At 38.0% G+C, this 22,282-nt stretch overlaps 1 protein-coding gene across 1 annotated transcript in view; it reads left to right on the forward strand.

The window, feature by feature from the left end:
- The window catches only part of KIAA1033 (KIAA1033 ortholog), a gene marked incomplete at its 5' end in the record, with an annotated part of 35,039 nt that overhangs the window by 7,537 nt on the left and 5,220 nt on the right, over positions 1 to 22,282 (forward strand). The window contains 21 exons of the mRNA XM_009864551.1: positions 1 to 35; positions 555 to 658; positions 1,277 to 1,397; positions 2,884 to 3,007; positions 3,106 to 3,233; positions 3,921 to 4,081; positions 7,242 to 7,368; positions 8,649 to 8,774; positions 10,084 to 10,191; positions 11,774 to 11,920; positions 12,026 to 12,105; positions 12,936 to 13,041; positions 13,844 to 13,960; positions 14,934 to 15,102; positions 15,237 to 15,391; positions 16,938 to 17,012; positions 17,758 to 17,862; positions 19,422 to 19,556; positions 20,693 to 20,801; positions 21,313 to 21,379; positions 22,080 to 22,166. The exon at positions 1 to 35 is cut by the window's left edge and continues 7 nt beyond it. Of these exons, the coding sequence (XP_009862853.1) occupies positions 1 to 35; positions 555 to 658; positions 1,277 to 1,397; positions 2,884 to 3,007; positions 3,106 to 3,233; positions 3,921 to 4,081; positions 7,242 to 7,368; positions 8,649 to 8,774; positions 10,084 to 10,191; positions 11,774 to 11,920; positions 12,026 to 12,105; positions 12,936 to 13,041; positions 13,844 to 13,960; positions 14,934 to 15,102; positions 15,237 to 15,391; positions 16,938 to 17,012; positions 17,758 to 17,862; positions 19,422 to 19,556; positions 20,693 to 20,801; positions 21,313 to 21,379; positions 22,080 to 22,166 (2,386 nt within the window). The remainder of the gene's footprint in view (positions 36 to 554; positions 659 to 1,276; positions 1,398 to 2,883; positions 3,008 to 3,105; positions 3,234 to 3,920; positions 4,082 to 7,241; positions 7,369 to 8,648; positions 8,775 to 10,083; positions 10,192 to 11,773; positions 11,921 to 12,025; positions 12,106 to 12,935; positions 13,042 to 13,843; positions 13,961 to 14,933; positions 15,103 to 15,236; positions 15,392 to 16,937; positions 17,013 to 17,757; positions 17,863 to 19,421; positions 19,557 to 20,692; positions 20,802 to 21,312; positions 21,380 to 22,079; positions 22,167 to 22,282) is intronic.

The following is a 22,282-nucleotide window of genomic DNA, read 5'->3' on the forward strand; positions in this document are numbered from 1 at the left end:
CTAAAATTATAGAGACATCTGGAGTTCATTTTCAGGTGGGTATGATTTGGAACCCTTTTACTTAGGATAATATGTGTATATCTTGATCATTAATTCTGAGAAAAGCAGGAAAGTGAGTTTCAAGTACAACTTTCAATCTGGAGTCTCTTTTAAAGTTTTTAATTTTGTTAATCAACTTTTTGTGCCTTCATGTGGGAAGGGCTGGCTTTCTTAGCTGAAAGTGTTTACCTGCTCCATTATATGTGCAATATGTGCTTCTGCATTTAGAGAATTTTAAAAATCCTACCTTCAATGTCATCTTAGATTACTGAACTTAAAGCAGTGCCTGTACACATAGTCATGTTCTGTGTGTCACTACAAGAAATATTAAATCTATAAGCTACCAAACCAAGAAATCTCAGATGTCACTTTCTAGCTGATATCTTGTTGGCTGTTAATATATTGAAAGGAACTGAATTTTTATATACCATGTGTGACTGCAGTAAACTTTTCAGTAACTACAGCTCTTTTTTTCCTTATTTATTTTTCCTTTTTTTTTTTTCCTTTTATTTTAGGCCATGTACGAGCATCTGGGAGAGTTGCTCACAGTCTTAATCACTCTGGATGAAATAATAGACAATCATGGCACTCTGAAAGATCACTGGACCATGTATAAGAGGTGTGTCTCTGAAGGTGTGAAAAATGCTCCCACAACACAAAAGATAAAAGCATGTGTCCAAGAAAGTCAGTGTGGGAACATGGATTTTTGTAACTCTAATAGTTTCCCTGAAATATCAGTGAAGAGCAGGACTAAGTTCCCACTGTGTCCTCATAACAGCACCAGTAAGTTATTTTTAAGTGCTTTTTGTTGCATGTACAGCACATGGTAAGCATCTTGGCAGAGTGGTGGTGGCTGGGCTTTAAACATCCTCATGAAGAAATCTGATCTAAGCCTCTGTATTCATTTTGATCGTGGGGTTGAGCATACAGATTTAAGTAGGAACACTATCTTTAAGTAAAAGCTGAAGAGTCAACAATTATAAAAGTAGTTAAATTAATGGAATAATAACTATTTCATTGAAAACCTGAATAGACAGGAGTTATTCAAGTGCAAATGGCTTATACAGACCTAATGGGTTGGTGGTTGGTTATTTTTTAAAAAAAAAATAAAATAATTTTGGAGTTGTTGCTGAGCACAGATGTGGGCAATTGACATCTATTATCAAAATAGTACAGGATATAAAACTGTTATTGTGTTTTACCGGTGTTGTGTGTGTTCCACACTTGCTTCTTACAGGCTGCTAAAATCTGTCCATCACAACCCCTCTAAGTTTGGGATTCAAGAAGATAAGCTGAAGCCATTTGAAAAGCTGCTGTTAAAACTGGAATGCCAGTTACTTGATGGGATGATATTTCAGGTAATGAAATTAATGTTCCCCACTATGACAGGAGAAACGGTTACATTAAAGCAGCACTCTTTTTAGAATGGTTTGTTTGTTTTTATTTTGTTCCGGATACAGCGATATGTGAATTTGGCTCTCGCATATGTGCATGGGAGGGGAGGGGAAAGATAAAAAGGGTCTATTGTAAGATCCTTCCTTGGTCTTTTTGTGGGCTAGAACCGTGCCAGGCTTTGAGTGGTAGCGGCTAATGATTGCCGTCTTGCAGAATTAAAGAAACACAAGCAGCTTGGCATTAGGACTGTGTATTATCGGGGAGTCTGTTCTTCATCAGAAATTTTAACAGTCTTATGTAGCATAGGTCCACTTCGTTTTAGCTGCAAGTTAAAGTCTCCTCGATAATTTTTCAAAATATGTGAAGCGTGACCTCTTTTTACATATTTTATCTCATTCCTAGCATACGAGACAGCAGTGGTTAGGTACCACTTCAGTGGTGGATACATCCGAAACATGCAAGTGTATGGGTGGATGAGAAGGATTTTTACTTTTTCAATGCAATCAACTTGAATGCGTTCATACAAGAAGGCAGCTGGTGTCGGAGAAGTGTGTATCTGAGACACTGAAATCAGATGGGTGGAGGAAAGCATTGCTGAGTGGGGTTGCAGCAGAGTCAATGGGACAGAACTTTTGCTTGGTTCTTACTGTTACATCTTAAATGGCATTCAGAAGGTTTTGTTCTGCAAAAGCCTCCAAAAGGGAAATTGTAAATAAATAATTAAGCATAATTTGGCTTATTCTTTCAAAGAACGTTGCTACCAGCTATCCATTTTTCCATCTTGCATGTCTCTAATGTTGCATTAGTACGAAGGCTTTGCTGTGTGTTTGAGATAGCAGTAGCGTTTGTCTGATTCGTTCAGGAAGTTTCCCTTCCTGCCCTGCAAATGCCTCCTCCTAACAAAAATATATGAAGAATATTCTTAAATATAATTCCATCAAAGAATTTTCTAGTATCTTTAGAAAATATGAAGTGTTTCTCTTGCTTGGTTATTGTGTGGGTTTTGGTAAATATTTTTAAACTGCCACCAGTTGTGTGGGGTTTTATGCTACAAGTTTATGAACCACATCCTACAAGCTACTTGCAGGATAATCTTCTTCAGTTAATGGATAGTTAGTAATGTATTGTAATTGAATAATGTAAATACTCATCTAGTTTCTTATCACTAGCACACCAAGTGGTTTCTTTAAAAATGACTTTTTAATAGAAATGTGAAGTAAATAAAATGGTTTTTTTAAATGCAAGGTATGAGAGCGATTTTTAACATTTTCTGTTATTGTACTAAGTAATTTCATTGTAGTTACAAAACCGCATGTTGTAAAGTTTAAGACTTACTTCAGGTCAAAATGCTCTTGCAGTGTTCTTCTCTTGCAAAATCAGCAGTCTTCTGAGGTCCACAATTCATGGCATTATCATTGGGGTTTTTTTATTTATTGTTTTTTTGCGCAGGCCTGTATAGAGCAACAATTTGATTCTGTAAATGGTGGAGTGTCAGTGTCCAAGAACAGCACATTTGCTGAAGAATTTGCTCATACTCTTCGTACAGCTTTCACAAATGTTGAAGCCAAACTTGGTAATGCAAGTCATCCTTCTCCTGACAGCTTTGCTGTTTTTAGAAGTTTGAACTGGTTTTTTCTGGGAGTACAATTCAAAAAAGGTGTATTTCTGCAGGTGAACCTTCAGAAATTGATCAGCGAGATAAATACGTGGGCATCTGCGGCCTCTTTGTACTGCATTTTCAGATTTTTCGGACCATAGACAAGAAATTTTACAAGACATTGTTGGATGTCTGTAAAAAGGTGAATGCTATATTCCTTTGTCAGTAATTAAGGAGGGGGGAAATGTTCAGTAATGAGGTAGATAATTTTCTTAGTTGTATAGCATGGATGTGAGAAAAGAAAGAACACACGATTTACCAAAACAAGTTGGAAAGCAGAATTATTATTGTTTCCCACCCTCCCATTTTCTTTTAAAGATGATTTTAAACCTGTGCACTCACTTAGCAGCAAGGTAAAATAACTTTTTACCATTAAAATGTTTGTTCTCAAGATTAATGTGGCACTGAGGACAAAAAAACCCCTTGAGTTACGAGTGTTGTGGGACTGAATAAACACTGTAAGTTTTTACCTTGGCTATAAACATGTATTCTGAAAGACCTCTGAGTTCAAAGTGCGACTATTTCGTAGCAGATGGTGTCATAAAATTAGTAAATTCTTTAACACAATGTAGGATCATAGACAATAGTAACTTTCCATGTGGTGTCTTTAGTGGACTTCTAGGGGAGAAACCTTTTTTAACCTGAACGTAACATTTTGTAGAAATTAGTTATGGAGAAATAGACTGAATTGTGTGTTATGCTTCAAAAGAGGCTAAAAAAATATGTGTGGTGGTGTAGTATTTGTTGTAATTAGTTACTTATGTTTATTGCTCTTTTACAGTATTTTCACTCCCTTTTTTTTTTTTTTTTTTTTAATTCTCCCCCACAGGTACCAGCCATCGCATTAACTGCTAACATTGTCTGGTTTGCTGACAGCTTCCTGATTCAGAAGATACCAGCTGCTGCCAAACTTTTAGACAAGAAGAGTATTCATGCAGTTAAAATGCAAAGGGAGAACTTTCTACAGCAGAAGGCACAGTCACTTACCAAGTATGCTTCCTAAATAGCGCTTCATGATGCTATTTGGCAAATAGTTTATAAATACATGGGTTTCTCCATTCAGCATATTAGCATGTCATGTAGTGTTGCTCAGTGATGTTCATCAACTTTTCCACTTCACTGCAGCACTATGTGTGTGTTCGTGTCGCTGAAAAAGTGTGGGCCAAGACTATGCTTTTTTTCGTGTCGTGCCTGCAGAAGAATGTGCATTATGTCACCAAAATAACAATGTTCGTGGCAGTTATACAACAAGGAACAATGGGTTTAAGTTAGAACATAGGAAATTCCACCTCAGCGTGAGGAGAAACTTTTTTGCTTTGAGAGTGCCGGAGCACTGGCACAGGCTGCCCAGAGAGGTTGTGGAGTCTCCTTCTCTGGAGACTTTCCAAACGTGCCTGGATGCGTTCCTGTGTGGCTGCCCTAGGGGATCCTGCTCTGGCAGGGGGGTTAGACTAGATGATCTCTAGAGGTCCCTTCCAACCCCTGACATTCTAGGATTCTATGATTCTATTTCCATGCTTTCAACATTCCGTTTTTAAACCTAGCGTCTAGTAACCTGAGCTGCTTTGTTTTCTGTTAGGACTCTCTGCTTTCTGTGAGTTCAGGAAGATAAGTCACTGCTAGGCTTCTAGAGGAGTTTTTCTCTGCTTGAGGATGATACTTTCTTTGCAAGAATTTCTTTCTTCCTGACTATTTTCATAGCTTGTTTAATGGTCTTTGAAATTATCTGTATTTGAAAAGACTTCTCTTGTTTTGTGCCAGGTCTGCATGTAGTTGGAAGGTTGCTTCCTTCTCCAAGTTCTTTCTAAAACATGTTTAAATACGATTTGGAATTTTTTTGGTTGTCAGTCTTATGAACAAGTGTGCTAAACTGCATAGGGTGATAAGAGGGCTAGGATTTCTGTTTATGTTGCAGACCAAAACAAAAAGGTAGAAAGTGCAGGTTGTCTTCCAACTCTGTATGCAAGCTGGCAGAACTGGGTTGGAGCGGAGGAGGAAGGGGGTGAAAGCAACTCCATGCCTACATGATCCTCTGGCAGTTTATTTGCACTGCTTCTGTTTCATTCGACCTCTTCCTGGTGTGTGACCTACATCCCCAGGGAGATTCAAGAACTCTGACTGAATTATTTCCTGGGCTTTAATTCCCGCGTGGAGCTTAATTTCACTGCTGCTTTTCTTCTGGTCTTGGGCAGTGGTACAAGTCATGTCTTGCAACTCTTAATCTTAAGGAAAAGGTTGAAAAAAAAGAATTGTATATTCACAGACATTTCATAGAATATTTCCATTGGAAAAATCCTTTAAGGTCATTGAGTCCAACTGTTACTCCAGCAATGCTGGGTCCACCACTAAACCATGTCCCTGAGCACCACATCTACACAGCTTTTAGTACCTCCAGGGACAGTGACTCCACCATTTCCCTGGGCAGCTTTTTCCAATATTTGACATCCCTTTCCATGAAGAAGTTTTTCCTAATATCCAATCTAAGCCTTCCCTGACGCAACTTGAGGCCATTTCTTCTTGTCCTATCGCTTGTTTTATGGATGAAGAGTCTGGCACTCACCTCGCTACAACCTCCTTTCAGGTGACTGTAGAGAGTGGTCTCCTTGTGCCCTCCTTTTCTCCAGGGTAAACAACCCCAGTTCCCTCAGCCGCTCCTCATAAGACTTGTTCTTGACACCGTTCACTCATTTTGTTGCCCATCTTTGGGTGCACAGTTTTGAGGACATTGTAATCATGGAATCATGGAATGTTCAGGGTTGGAAGTGACTTCAAAAGATCATCTAGTCCAGCCCCCCTGCCAGAGCAGGATCACCTACAGTAGGTCACACAGGAATGCATCCAGACAAGTTTTGAATGTCTCCAGAGAAGGAGACTCCGCAACCCTCCTGGGCAGCCTGTGCCAGTGCTCTGGCACCCTCACAGTGAAAAAGTTTTTCCTCATATTTTTATGGAACCTCCTATGTTCCAGCTTGTACCCACTGCCCCTTGTCCTGTCACTGGACATCACTGAGAAGAGCCCGGCTCTGTCCTCCTGACACTCACCCTTTAGATATTTATAAAATCATAAATGAGGTCACCCCTCAGCCTCCTCTTCTCCAAGCTAAAGAGACCCAGCTCCCTCAGCCTTTCCTCATACGGGAGATGTTCCACTCCCTCCATCATCTCTGTGGCTGCACTGGACTCTTTCCAGTAGTTCCCTGTCCTTGAGCTGAGGGGCCCAGAACTGGATGCAGGATTCCAGATGTGGCCTCAGCAGGGCAGAGTAGAGGGGCAGGAGATCAACATTTTGCATCTACTGATTTGGTTTTTGCCAATAACTTTTTCTTGCTTTTTTTCACAAGTTCTTGCACTGCCTTTGATAATTGGACTGTTTTCTCAAATATGATACCCTTTAGAGTGTAATTTTTGATCTCATCAGTGACCTGAGTACATTCTTGCTATAACTGATACAATAAGTAGTATTGCAGTTGTCACAATTCTGTATCATGGAATAAACAGCTGTTTTAGAAGTCAGCTCTATATGAACATTTAATTACAACTAGTGTAATCCAAGCAGATTGTGTTATTTAAGAGCAGTCCACTCTGACACTGATGTAATGACAAGTTATATTTATGTGTGTGTGTGTATGTATATATATATATACACACACACATATATATATTAGATATATGGATAGATAGATCGATCTATAATTAGATAGATATATATATAGATATATATATATTAGATATATGTGTGTCTGTATATATATGTAAACAAAAATTCAGACTTGGAGGAAGAAAAATTAACATCAGCTTAGGACTTTTTTGTCTAGTCTTTAAAAGCATTTTCTAGCAGTTATATTGTTTTAATATCAAGTGTAGTATATTTACTGCTAAGATGGCCATTTGTTCTCTGTAAAGATAGATAATTTTGGCTCTTTTTAGGCTATGTTCGTACAGATAGAATTGGAATGCTAAGTAATCCCAACCTGTAGAGAATTAAAACATTAAATGAGTATGAGGTTCTGCTACTTTTGGTAGTGGAGTGTTTTGGAGACTAAAGATTTAATGTATTTCCCTTGCAAGAATATAAACTTTGCAAAGAGAAAAGAAAATCCTCAAACTCTTCTTGTCTGAAGTGAGCAGCATTCTTTGTTTCCTTCTTCAGAGATATGCAGTCATATTATGTTTTTGTGAGCTCATGGATGACAAAAATGGAGTCTATCTTGTCAAAGGAGCAACGCACAGATAAGTTTGCTGAAGACCTTTCAAACCGCTGCAACGTCTTCATCCAGGTGTGCAGTCTTCTATTGAGGTGATGAGGAAAATGATGCAGCAAACTGATGTTTTGGTGCACGTTGTCGAACGTAAAAAGAAATCACAAAATTTCTGTGATCATCAGTATGTTATTTTACAATGCGGGGATTCCTTTAAAGCTTTAAATGCCCAGTAGATTTTTCTCTTGAGCAAATCTTCAAAACGCCTTTCTGTAAGGCATGTGGGGAAATTGAATCTGCCTAAATATTAAGTGACTGAATTTCATATTTTTCTCTTTAACTTAGGAAATCAAGAAAGCTTCATTTTCTCTGTAAATGTTTTGGGTTTTTTTTTTTCCTTTTGAGTCAGTCGTAAGGTTCATAAGTTGAACCAAACCAGTGTCTGATTTAGTTTCATTTAGCAAAGTATGTATTTCCAGTAAAGATTTTTTGTGATTTCATTGTGCTTTCCCTAGTGAGGGTACTTTGCAAGAATATTACTATGTTCTGAGGCCTACTAACAGCATGTAGTCTTAATGTAAGATGGATCATATTTCTGAATTTATTTTTTAATAGTTCTTATATATATATGTCTGCCTGACAGAAGTCTGATCAGAACAGGTGTGTGAGAGAAGCATGATCTTGACTCTTCCATATCTAAAGATACACATGTACTAGGATTTGTGGGGTTTATATTTGAATTATTTGCAATGGACTTAATATTTTGCTCTGTAGGGAACTGAATTTCCTATACAGTTGCTGACTTTTCCTATTTTTTTTTTGTTATTACTTGGCATTTGAAATAGGTTGAATAACATTTTTGTTAGGCTGTATGTAATCAACATTGTATTTAAAATCTTAGTGTGTATTGATTTAGAAAATTTTTTTGTTGTTGTGGGATGGACAGTTCTATTTAGAAAGCATATAATAGTGTAAATACTGTCAGTTTATTCATTCAATGCAGTCTGGAAGTTATAGATTGTTTTTGTGATAGGCTGTTTTTTGGGGTGGGTGAGAGTTGTTTGGTGGGTTGTTGTGATTAATTCATTGACCTGTGTTTAATTTGAATGGCTCTGAAGAGGTTAATAATCAGGCAATCTAATGACTTGTAGGGAGTTTATAATGTGTGCCTAATAAAAGTGTGTTATTCAGCTTTAGGATCCCAGCCTTGCTTCTTAAGTGGAATAGTAGTGTGAAGAGGCAAAAGTCTATCTTGTATGAAAGAAAATAGAAAGGACTTATTTGATTAATATGTTGTGAAAATATTCTTTTTTTTTTTTTTCCTTCTCTTTTCGCCCCTCTACTCATGTTATTTTTAGGGTTTTCTTTATGCATACAGTCTTAGCACCATCATTAAAACTACAATGAATCTCTACATGTCAATGCAAAAACCCATGACCAAAACCTCAGTGAAAGCTCTGTGCAGACTTGTTGAACTTCTGAAGGTAGGTCTCTGGATGAAAATTTATTGAATGTATGCCTTTACAGAGAACACTGATCAAACATCACATATTAAAAGCAAACACACAAAAACTAGCACGAAAACTAACACATGAAAAGAACCCTGAGATGGGAAAAATTGTTGCGTGGATGACTTCTTGCTCAAGACTGGATTTGATTGGAGAAGAGGCAGTTTGGGAGATTAGAAGCAAATTTTGCATCATTTTTTACAGTCTTCCATAATTGGTTTTGCAGAACAATTGAGGTTGCAAGGGAACTCCTGAGGTAGTCTGGTCTGACCTCCCCTTGCTCAGGCAGGGCCCCCTAAAGCCAGTTGCCCAGGACCATGTCCAGATGACTTCTGAGTATCTCCAAAGATGGAGACTCCACAACTTCCACAGGCAGCCAACCTGTGCCAAGAGTCGGTTCCCCTCACAGTAAGGACGTGCTTCCTTATGTTCAAAGGGAACCTCCTGTGTTGCAGTCTGTGCCCGTTGCCTCTTGGCCTGTCACTGGGCACCCCTGAAAAGAGCCTGACTCCATCTCCTTTGCACTCGCCCATCAAGTATTTATGTACATGGGTAAGGTCCCCCCACCAAGCCTTCTCTTCTCCAGGCTGAACAGTCCCAGCTCTCTCAGCCTTACCTCATGTGTGAGATGCTCCAGTCCCTTAATTATCTTCACAGCTCCAGAATGTTCATGTCTCTCATACTCTGGAGCCCAGAACTGGACACAGTATTATTACCAGTGTGGCCTTGCCAGTGCGGAGTAGAGGGGAAGGATCGCCTCTTGGCCTGCTGGCAACATTTTGGCCAACGCAAACGAAGACAGCATTAGTCTTCTCTGGGGCAGGGGCATGTTGCTGGCTCACATGCAGCTTGGTGTCCACCAGGGCTCCTAGGTCTTTTTCTGCCAAGCTGCTTTCCAACTCCTAGTATGTACTGGTGTGTGAGATTGTTCCTTCCCAGGTGCAGGACTTAGCACTTCTCCTGGTAGTTTATCCGAAAAGAAAAACTTCAGAAAGCAATAGTGAACGGAACTGAATTATTTGAAAAAAAAGAAACCAACACAACCCACCACAAAACTAAACAAAACAAAAAACCCCAACAGAACTTACATCAATCCTGAAACTTTTTTATGCTCCTGAATGGTTTGATTTTCTCAGTTTCTAAGGGTTAACTCCAACCACTACTGCGACAGTATGTTGAAAGAGTCAGCATTTGTAGTGCAGATGAGTCAGCCAGCATAAAGCCACATTGCAAAGGCAACAATTTCAGTAACTAATGAACTGTTGTATTTTGGGATTTACTTTAGGCAATACAACACATGTTTTACCGAAGAAGTATGGTTGTGGCAGATTCTGTTACGCACATCTCGCAGCATCTGCAGTATCAGGCGCTTCACTCTATTTCTGTAGCCAAGGTATGTAGTCCACGTGCTAATACCTAATCTTCCTATCTAAGCGTTTAAAAACAAATGAAAGAATTTGTATTTACTTTTGCAAAATGTGCAGTGTAGTGCTCTCTCATAATCAACAGATGTTAGCTTCCCAGTGGGTCAGAGCTTTGCCCTAGAAACTGTACAGCATAGATGGTTATCTAGTTTTGAAAAGGAATGGTTCTTCTCTTCCTCTAGATTGCTGCATGTCTTATAATGTTCCTCTTGTGTTCTTTGTAGTTTTTACTTCACATGATTTTCACGAACTGACCTTTTCTTACCTCTTTTCTGATGCACATTCATAAAGCAATCTGTTACAGGTCTAAGCAAACAGGCTGTTATTTATTTAAATCTTTGCTTGGCAAAATAGCAGTGAGAAAATGAGGTTTTAGTATAACTATTCTGATGTATTACTGATTGTTTTAATGTTTCATCACAATCTAGCAGAATTACAAATGGCATTTGATATTGATATCAGTGCAGCTATTAAATTTTTGATTTGTTTGGCTATTATCTTAATTTCTCTATCTGGCATCTCCCTATCTTCTAGTGTAGGAAAAAAATGCATATATAGATATAGGTATAGATATAGATATAGATATATCAGGAGTTGTATGAACTGAAGAAATTCCAGGCTTCAAAACTATCAAGAAAAACTATCTTCAAATGAACAGTTCACATGTATTTAGATAACTCTCATACATTTTCAAACAACATATGTAATTGCATTGCAAGTTATTTCTAAATATATGTAAATAAGCATTCATGTATTGAAGGATATCAAAGAGATCTGTGAACAGTTTTGACAACTCAGAAAAGATGTAAAAGGCAAATGCTGGTAAATAGAAGGGTTCATTAGTACTAATTTTTTTATCTGCTCCATTTCAAAGTGGTGATAAGGTCTAAGGCATGTACCTAACATAGCTTTAGCATGTAAGGTTTGGAGCTTCATGACGAACATACTTCTTTAGAATTGAAAGAGGTTTTCTTCAACTCTTTCATGAAACTGCACCTCGTCAGAGTTATGCTACTGCTCACAAATATGTCTGTGACTTTGACTCCTTAGCTAGAAGACTTGATTCCCTTCATTTTTTTGTGCAAATGTGTTTGTGCTTAATCTTTCTGATAAATTAGCATTTGTAGAAAACTGCAAGTTACTGTTATTACCATATTTATCTGTCTTCTGAGTGTTCGGCTGTAAATTGGATTTTGTTACCAACAACAGGGAGTCGCCGATGAAAAAAATAATAAAAAACCTTTAAATTACATGTACCTCAAAACTAAAATTGGCATAAAGTCACATGCAGCTTGTGCAGTGTTTGTATGCTGCATGCATGACCTGACCCATGTTCATGCTGAACTGCACATATTCTAGATGTATAGACAGGTCATACCACTGACTTGACAGAAAAGGTGAACCTGGATTTGGCTAACTCTGTTCACAAAACATAATTTGCAGAATGACTCAATTTATGACAAGTCCATAAGATTTGGAAAGAAGAGGTAAGCTATTGCTTTTGGGCTTAGGTAACCTGTCTTTGAATTTCTGTGTCTTTCTGTCATGAAGAAACGAGTCATTTCTGATAAAAAGTACAGCGAGCAACGCCTGGACGTCCTCTCTGCTTTGGTGTTGGCTGAGAACACCCTCAATGGGCCAAGTACAAAACAGAGGCGACTAATTGTTTCCCTTGCACTAAGTGTGGGAACACAGATGGTAAGTGCTATAGTTATTCCAGACCTTTATTTGTTTGGTGTAGTAGCTTATTAAAAAATACCTTTTTCTTCATTTTTTTTTCTTCCTTTTTCTTCATTTGCACAGAAAACTTTCAAAGATGAAGAACTCATTCCCCTTCAGTTAGTTCTGAAAAAGCTAGACTTGATCAGTGAACTTACAGAGAGGTAAGCAGCAGCACATGACACGTGGAAGGTGGTGCAGTGTCACTGTGTGAGTTGCAAAATCTAGTAGCTGTGTGCTGGTCTGGATTTTTACGGGTATCGTAGACCACAGATGGACACAAACAATTCCAGAGCTAAGCCTGAAGCTCACTGGTCTTTAAGGAAGTCGTGTTTTACTTAACTGTTCCCAATTAGGCAATCCACTTCTCTGATTGTTTAGAAATTCTGTCACTTTCTTGGGTGACTCGGCTTTATGTTGAGCTAAAGCCTTCCTCTTCAAGAAAACCCCAAAGTTACGAGTTAGTACCAGCCTGTTTGGCAGCTCGCACGTGACGCCAGGGGAATATCTAGGTTCTATGCATAGTTTATAAAAAAAGACAAATACCTTCAGTGGGTGACTTATGGGATAAATTCTTGGGATGAGTGTGGTACACAGGTTGTGACAGGAGAGGCCTGTTTCTCTTTTTTGACTTAATAGGAGAAACTTGGACTGTGTTTGACCTCTAGGCTACTAATTGTATGTGGTAAGGAAATAGCTATTTAGGATTTTAGCTATAATGCAAGGGTTACTTTTTTTGAAGACTGAGTAAATTTTTTCCTAAAGCAAGTGTCTTCTATGTGTAAATAATGTAGTGGAAAACAAGAAATAAAAAGTTTTTTTCACTGAAGGACTTTCTTCTGAAGGATTATTCATCTGGAATATTAAAGTAACCATGTAAAGCTTCAGCTTGAAGAGCAGTTGCCTTTACTTTAAACACACTGCAGTAAATATCGCTGTACTAGAAGAATGGCTTCTTCCAATTATTTGCCTAATAAGTAATCTTGTATTCTAGAATTAGAGCACAATGTGACTGTTGTTTCTTATACTGGCATCGAGCAATCTTTCCAATCTATTTGGATGATGTGTATGAAAACGCAGTTGATTCTGCTAGACTGCATGTAAGTAATAATGTTAGCAACTTAACAGGCTGCTGTAGTGGGAGGGATTCAGAGGAGGAGAGGGTAGAGCTCAGACTGAATCTTGTAAGGAAAAAAACTTTCCTTAAAAAAAAAAAAGTGAAATCGTGGGAAGAGTTGCTGCTGAGGCAGAAATTTCTTTGGATTCTGGAGGATATAAAAGCAATCTTTGTTCTAAATCTAATTAAAGTATATCTGTTAGATTACTCTAAAAGTCTCAGGTTGCCGTTGTTAACTCTGGATCTCTGTTTATCTCTCTGTTCCTCTCCATTTGTTCTAATCTGAAATGGACAACTACTACACTTGAATGTTAAAAGCGTTTGTTCCACATTGTGGTTACATATTTCTAAAGCACATGTCACTGTGTTCAGTGGTGCTGTGTGGGACAGTTCTGTAGCTTTTTCTGCCTCCCTTCTTCAAAGTATCCAAGTATTTTCTACAGAATTGAATCAGGTTTTGGCAGGCTAATCCTGATAAAAGTCAGTCATCTGTTCCAGTATTGCACATGCCATGGTCAATTGCAGTACTAAACAGAATAAAGTGCAAATTATTTCAGATGAAATAGCTAATAATTGTGATGTTCCAGTAAACGAATCAATAGCAACAAAATACTTCAGGTGAACACATTAAGGACAAAAAACTTCAGTAGAGTGTCTGAAGTCTATTTTTAATAAAAGCAGGATGGCTAGCAGTTTTGAATTTTTTGTTAGCTTTGAACATCATTTGAGGTGCTGCTGATGTGTCTGTCAATATGTTGGTTAAGCAGAGCCGTTTCTTTTTTCAGTATATGTTCAGTGCACTGAGGGACTGTGTACCTGCTATGATGCATGCAAGACACTTGGAATCTTACGAGGTGCTTTTAGAATGCTATGACAAAGAAATCATGGAAGTGCTCAATGAGGTAATTTGTTGTAGTGAATGGAAATTAAAGGCAACACTATGCTTGAAATATCTTATAGGCCAGCATCTATTGTACCAAACCTGAGGTGATCTATACAAGTAGTACAGAGACCTTTGATGTTGGTGTGAAGTATTTTAATAAGAAAGTCTTCGCTGATGATTTTGGTTATTTAAGGCTTGTTGTTAATGGTGCCTGTGTTGGCTGGGGACATGAAAATACGGCACTATAAATTGCCTACGTTGGCAAAACCTCAGTTACAGATTTGACTATGCAGACAGAAGAGTGCTTTTTGTCAGATTAACTTGTGCTTGTATGCCAAAATAAGCACTACTCTTCTTATTATGTATGCATGGCTTTTAGTAGTGAAGGCTCTCGAAATGTAGGTGGCCTCTTTAGTGAATTACTATCTAGAATTACAAAGAATGTTTGACAGAGGGAAAATGTGAATTCAGCTTCCCCCAGTTCCAGATTTTACCCTTTGAACTACTCTTCTTGTTTGACTAGTTCAAAACCAACCATCAAATATTCTGCAGAAAAACAGGCCAAACTCTATATTGCAAGAGTCTTCCTCACCAAGTCAGGTCTTATTATTAACCTAGATAGATAACCCTAAGCCTAGTTCCTCTTAAGAAGTGGGAATACTTAAGTTTAAATTGTGTTAAACTCCCATGTAGAGGTTTTAATCAAGTACAGACTGGGATTAGGTAGCTAAACCTTTACCTTTTCTGAGCTGTGTAGCTTTTTCTTGCTATTGTATACTAAGACAAGAATACAGGAAAAAAATAACCTCTGATTCCCACATATTGATCCACTTTGACTTGTGAGGGCCTGCCAGTGCAAAGCTCTCTTCACCAGTTTAATGTCTTTTTATGTGTCTCTAGAGAGATGTTACTTCTGCTAACAAAGCATTATAAGCAGACACTGAACATGATTTTTTTTTTTCCAACATTTTTTTTTTAAATTCTCTGAATAGCATTTGCTGGACAAATTATGTAAAGAGATAGAAAAGGACCTGCGTTTATCAGTTCATACACACTTAAAACTGGATGACAGAAACCCCTTCAGAGTTGGTATGAAGGATCTAGCTCACTTCTTTTTTCTGAACCCAATACGTTTCTTCAATCGATTCATTGACATAAAAGGTGAGGAGTTATACTTTGTCTTGATTGAGTTAGTTTCATCTCTGTCACACTTTGGTTTAGTGTATCTTATCACTTCTTTCCACACTTGCCTAACTAAATAGGTTCTTTTAGTTTATCCTTCTGTGTGTTTACAGCTTATGTAACTCACTATTTGGACAAGACCTTCTACAACTTAACGACTGTGGCTCTTCATGACTGGGCAACCTACAGTGAAATGCGAAACCTGGCAACTCAGCGCTATGGTTTAAGTATGACTGAAGCACATCTTCCCAGCCAGACTCTGGAACAGGTATGGTGCCCACAGGATATGAATGTCATTTGTTCCATTACATGGTCATACTAGCTAGCTATTCAAAGGTCAGAGTTGTTAAAATTTAAGTACCCAAGATTAGAGAACTGTTTGGAAGAAGTGACCTTTAAATTCTAGTTGACTTCTGAGACAAGATCTTTATGTGCCTTTGGAGATAACACCGATACGTGTTCACGTTGGACTTGTATAACTTATTTTTTAATGTGGGAGTCGGTAAAATCAGATTGGGTCTACAGAGTCAGAGAATATTTTCTTTAAAATTCAGTGTCCGCAATTTGGCAGACAATACATCTGGAATACAACTGTCGCAAGGCTGGAATGACCTTTGAATGGTGGGTCTTTTCCCTGGTTTGTTGCTTGCTTCTCAGCAGGTTCTGTTTAGTGATCATCAAGAGAAACTCTTTCACAGGCTGGAAACCGAGGACTTGGAAGCATCTATGCTTACCTTAATAGAGAGTGACTCAGAGCCTCCTAGAAACTGCTGAACGTGGTTATATACAGCGTGAAGATGCAGTTTCATCAAATTAATGGTGAAGGCATTCACTGTTACAGAGTCGGTGCAAAAGAAATACAACTTGTGTGGTGCTGAAAACTCTCCTTCAAGAGTTTTTGTTTCTTGGATGTTTTTGGCAGTTAGCTTTGTTCCCTCATTTGGGTTAGCGCACTGGTGTGAGCTCTTAGAAGCACGGCCTTTTTTTCTAACGTTCATGACGGCTGTATTCCTAAATTGAAAGAGGGCATAGAACTCTAGCTGCTTCTTGGTACAAAAGTGCTGTGGATTAGTTTCTGGCTTTGGCTTTCTGTTGACAATATTTGGTTGTCGCGCTGTTATAAAGAATTAAATTATTTCACAATGTTGGTTTCATAACATTCATTCTGGTATGAGCTTTGCTTCAAAACAAAGACGACACCTCATGCTCCGTTTGCCCCCCAGCACCAGCAGAATCTTGATAAAATCCTTGGCACAACTGGAAGTAGAGTATATAGATTAATTAGCATCCTCTTTATGGACAATGATACTAAAGGGGCTTTGTCAAGCAAAACAGTTGTAAAACTTATATTGTAAATACAAAATTTCAGTCTTCGAGAGAGGTTGGGCAAAAATTATATTCAAAAAGTAACTGATTGCCTGTGTCTCTGTAGAAATGTGTGTGTCTTCTTTAGAAATCTCTAAGGCAAGTTTTCATTTTCTGGAATATGAAAACAGCCAAATCTAAATTTTATTTTTCTATTTGGAGCTTTTGGAACACACTGAATGGTTCTGCACTTTCAGGGGAAATTTGAAAAGAGTAGGCAGGATTGTAAATGTTAAAACGTGAGCTGAGCTTTTTTCTCTAAGCGTTAACTTACTGACACGGAACAAAAATTGCAAAGACATTCTTCGCTTTGCGAAGTAAAAACATTACATTCTAAAATGCTTTCAGGTAGCTATAGAAACAGTATTTGTGCATCTTAATAGTTAGGCATGTCAGTAGTTCTTGGGGGTTTTTATCATAATAATTCTTAATAGATAATATTGCCACAGGGCCTGGATGTTTTGGAAATCATGAGAAATATTCACGTTTTTGTATCCCGCTACCTCTACAATCTGAATAATCAGGTAAGGTATATCCCACGCTTTTTCCTGGATTTGGCCCTGATTTGAAGGGATTGAGAAATGCAAAGTAGTATATGTGTAAGAAAAAAATGAAGGTGAATATACATAATAACAAGCTGTAAAATAACTGTTGCTGCTCTAGAAAAAAACATGTTTGGGGATGCTGTAGATAGGTCTTAGAGAATGTTCTCTAAGCATATTTAGAGTGCAGCGTCCCAGTGGGATCACTCCATGTCAAGAAGGCAGTAAAGATAGTTGGCTCTATGTAAGGACGTACTAAGTGCTTGATTTTTCAGCTTGAGAAAAGGATATGGAGAACATGTATAACAACCCTTTGTGGGTTCACACAGTGTGGGAATGAGGGGCCCACTACAAAAATGAGCAGCTTCTGTAAAGAAAACAAGGTACTTTTTCTCGTGGCACATGATTCAGTAGTGGAACTCTTGGCTGTGGTATACAGTGGGGTCGAAAGTGCAAACAGGTGCCAAGAGTTTAGACCAATTAATGTAGGATGTAATCTCAATAAATACGAGAGTTTGGGTGCAATATCTGCCTTGGATCTGTTGATTCACAGCTTTTCAGAAATCAGAACCGACCAGATAAGGTTTGTATGCATGCTGTACTTTCTTAGTTTTTTCCCTAGTTACAAGTTATTAGCTGCTCTCAGAAGTAGCATATGGGCTACCTGTGCTGGTGATTTCTCACAGAATCAGTTTTGGGTAAATAACTCTTAAACCCTGCCTCCTAGATCTTCATTGAAAGAACAAGTAATAACAAACATTTGAACACTATCAATATCCGACACATTGCTAATTCAATTCGAACTCATGGAACGGGAATCATGAACACAACAGTAAGTATCTTTTGCACTGTTGTTGGATTTTATTTTATTTTTTAATAGTGCACAAGAGCCTCCAAACTCTTGCATTTCCTAATGGTTTATTTGGTTGTGCGGTTTTAATGGTGTTCTGTGTGTTAAATAAAGCAAATCAGTTCTTGGACGTGACACAAATCAATATCAGTCTCTTGGGAGTTATGCCACTTCTAGTTGTTACATAGAAGTTAAACAGGAGATCTAAAATCAGATCAAAGAAGATATAGATGTTCTGCTGGAACTCTGGATTTCAGTAAAGATAAATAATAGTTATCAAACTAGCATAGTAAAATTTTTTAATTTCTCCTCTGACAGCATAAATTAGCATCCTCTAAATTTCTCCTTATTGACACTGAGCAGACAGATGCTCTTGCTGCAGTTAAAGCAAATCTTGAAGAAATGCACCGCTAATATTTTAAGTTCTTCCTGTAATCGTTAAGCTTGAGAAACATCAGCTTTTCAACTTGACGAATGACATCTACAAATCTCTGACCGTTTATTGGAAGACTGTGACTTCTTTCTGCAATCTTTCAATGATGTCTGCAGTGTAGGTGGTCCTTTTAACCAGCCAAAGGCATTTACCCCTTTGCAAGGCAGATAAAGGCGCTTCTGTGGCACGCCTGCTGCAGCAGGAGTTTATCATTGCGGTTCCCAAGTCTGGATACAGTGCCAAGGGCAGCTTTTCAGGTTGATGCTTTCCAATCTGCCGCTCCACTTCTTTCTACCTCTTTGCTGGTTTGTGGAGTTTTTTTGTCCTCCAGTTTTCTGGCCCTATGAAGAAAAAACAACCAGCCAAAAAAAAAACCCAAAAAACAAGCAAACAAAAACACAAATAAAAAAACTTGCTAAAATATTGAACCAACTCTCAAGTTGTTTTTAAAAGTGGAAGTGATTAGAAGAATACAGTTTGAAAATAAGATCCTGTTTTCTTGCACTGTTGGAAATAGCATCCCTTGCGTTATTCTTCTGAGAGTGGGGACTTCGGTTACTCAAGAAAAATGCTTCACTCACTTTATTTCTTGGTGAAATAGATTTTTTCGCTTCTGATTGTGAGTAAAGGTATTTTTGCAGCGGTGAGAAGTAAATGAGATATAGGGTGGAAGTGTGCTTCTGCCTTATGGGAAGGTATTTTAGAAAACTTAGATGAGGTGAAAAGGTATGTCAGGAGGTCATGCAGATTCTGGAATTTGACTGAGGAAATTGAGCTTGTCTGCCCTTTTCAACTTAAAATGTTTGTATTGCTTCCAAAGGACAGTTACAGGATATTCCAGACATAAACTAATGGCTGCATGTCAAACTGAAATAGCTAACTTGTCCCTTGGTTCCTCTGCCCTTCCTGGAGAGACTAGGCCTTCAAGAAGAAGGATTTTCTTTATTGTTTTAAGCCAATGAAATTAAAAAGATAAGTTGAGAATAGGAAATTGAAGTAAACCAAGTAGAAGGTTCCATATAAATACAAGTTACTCAGGAATCTACTGAAAATGAGTTGCTAGATAAGCTTGTTCCTTTGCTTTGATTTCTTTTTTTCTTTCTTCTAGGTAAACTTCACTTACCAATTCTTGAGGAAAAAGTTTTATATTTTTAGCCAGTTTATGTATGATGAACATATCAAATCCAGACTTATCAAAGACATCAGATTCTTCAGGGAAGTCAAGGATCAAAATGATCACAAGGTATAGTAATTTTTGAAGGACTGAGAGTAACTTGGGTAGAAGAAGTGCTACTTTCATGTAACTGAAGGTACACCAAACCATAACATTCCTATTTTTCAAATATGTACCTCCAGACAAAGTGACAGCTTTTGTCCTAGCAGACTGCAGTGTTACACGTGTCTGTGTTCGGGATGGCTTTGTTTCATCCTCTGTCATTGAGGTTGACTGAAATCATTTTCTCAGTGACCTGAAAGCAGTGGAGTCAGTCTATTGGATGTTCTAAACGTCTGGTCTAAATAATGCTTAACAGTTGTTGTCAGTGTTGAATAGTAAGATTATTCCAATGTAATCCAAAATAATGTGAACATGTAGCACTTACTCTGGAATGTCAGGATTTTGGGACTAGGGTCTGAATTTCCATGCTGGAAAATGGGTTTCTCAAAAATGCGAGAGACAATGTATTTAGTGAAATAGACTGCCAGCTTCTTTGTATGTCAAGTGCTTGTTTCTTCTAGGAATACTTTCTCGTTTGCAGTAACACTTCTTTTTCACTTAAGGGACTTGAACATCTCTCCTGTGCAGAGAGACTGAGAGAACTGGGGCTGCTTAGCCTTGAAAGGAGATGTCTGAGAGGGGTCCTTATTAATGTATATAAATATCTGAGGGGTGGGTGTCAAGAGGAAGGGGACAATCTCTTCTCAGTGGTGCTCAGTAATAGAACAAGGAATAATGGGTTTAAATTAGAACATAGGAAGTTCCACCTCGACATGAGGAGAAACTTCTTTACTGTGAGGGTGGCAGAGCACTGGCACAGGCTGCCCAGAGAGGTTGTGGAGTCTCCTTCTCTGGAGACTTTCCACCTGAACCCATTCCTGTGTGACTGCCCTAGGGGATCCTGCTCTGGCAGGGGGCTTTGACTAGATGATCTCTAGAGGTCCCTTCCAACCCCTGACATTCTAGGATTCTGTGACTTCTCAACTTGCAAAAGTAACTTAGTCAAATGACTTTTGTGAACTAATATAGACAGGCAGGTGTATAATTTATATTTAAAAAGTAATGAAGCTGCAGATGTGAGGCAGGAATACATTGCAAATTAAATTGTATTGACATGCTGATCGATTATTATTCTTATAATTTTTTCTAAAATATTTTTCTAGTATCCCTTTGAAAGAGCAGATAAATTCAACCGTGGCATCAGAAAGCTTGGAATAACCCCAGATGGCCAGAGCTATCTCGACCAGTTCAGACAACTCATAAGTCAAATTGGTATGAAATGCTATCTAAGACAACTTTATAGATGTTACTAAATGGAAGAGATCTTCATTGTCTAGTAACTGAACTTCTGGCTTGAACTAAAACTAGATCTAACCCTGGTCAGATGGGAAGTACTTGCACCCATCGAATTGCACAGAAATAGCACTTGAGTGTCTTAATCTAAAATATAGCTACAGCTTGCATAGATGCCTGTTCCCTTTTAGGTCTTTCTTTTCTCTGTTATGGAAGTGAGTTTTACTGAATGTATTTCCTAGAGAAATTTCAGTCATTGATGCCGTAGATGTGCAGGTCTGATCTGAACTTGTAAGTACTTAATGTGCCCAGTGGAAGGGATTTCTTCTACTTGGCTCTAAATTGGCTTTCAGAACAGTTTCTTTGCCAGAACTGTACAGCAGCTTTACATTTCAGAGCTTATAGGGCTTGTGTATATTTAAGCAATGTTTGTATTTAAGTAACTTAAGTAATTACAAGTTACTTCCTTGTGTTTTCTTGTTTTTTAAAGGCAACGCTATGGGCTATGTGCGAATGATAAGATCTGGTGGACTTCACTGCTGTAGTAGTGCAATTAGGTATGTCCACAAATACTTCATTTTTCTTTTTGCTCCTTATTTATACTGATATTCCTTAGGTTCTTACTCATCCTCTGTGAATTTTAAAAAGGTCTGATTTTACGCCTTCGTTGAAGTGGAATTACCAAAGACAATGCTGGAATTCAAAACCATGCAGTCATTGCAATAAACCGCTAAAAAAAATCTAACAAATTCTATGAAAAAAATGTTGCAAAAGAGTTAATAGAACATACATGTAAGTCATGAGTCCTTAATTAAGTTAGTAATTACTGATGTTAATCACTTCTAGGGTGTGTTAAGGAAAAATAATACAAGCCTTGAGGAACTTGGAAAAAACATTTATTTGATACTTCTTTCTGTATACATGATTGTCTGTGTTTATATAATCTCATTAAAACATAATGCCTTTTACATACAAACAAGTAGTTGGTTTTCTTGCAAATAATAGTAAACTTAGTTGTCAAGGACAGCAAGTGCCGGAGAGACAAGATGGCAACCTGGTAAAAGCAAAAGTACAAATAATGTTGTGTGTGTTTAGAAGTGGATTTAATAGTACCTGGATGAGAATGGTATGGCAGATACAATATAACATCAAGTAAGTTGTGGAAGCCCAGAAGACTTAATTACATTAGAAATTATGGTAGATACTTTAGTGAACACAAACAGTTGAGCATAATCCTAACAAACAGTAAGTTTTCAGGTTTGTTCCTGATCTGGAAGATATCGTTAACTTTGAAGAGCTGGTAAAAGAAGAAGGACTCTCGGAAGAAACGCAAAAAGCAGCAAGGTACCCTCACATCACGCTTTTGAGGTCTGGGCCAAATACTGGGTTGGGGGTGTTGCCAAAGGGTGAAGGAAGGGTTGTTACCCCAAGGGACAAGTAAGCAAGGAGACTTGTAGCAG

The sequence above is a fragment of the Apaloderma vittatum genome, unplaced genomic scaffold, assembly GCF_000703405.1.
Source record: "Apaloderma vittatum isolate BGI_N311 unplaced genomic scaffold, ASM70340v1 scaffold13142, whole genome shotgun sequence".
NCBI classification, from domain to species: Eukaryota; Metazoa; Chordata; class Aves; order Trogoniformes; family Trogonidae; genus Apaloderma; species Apaloderma vittatum.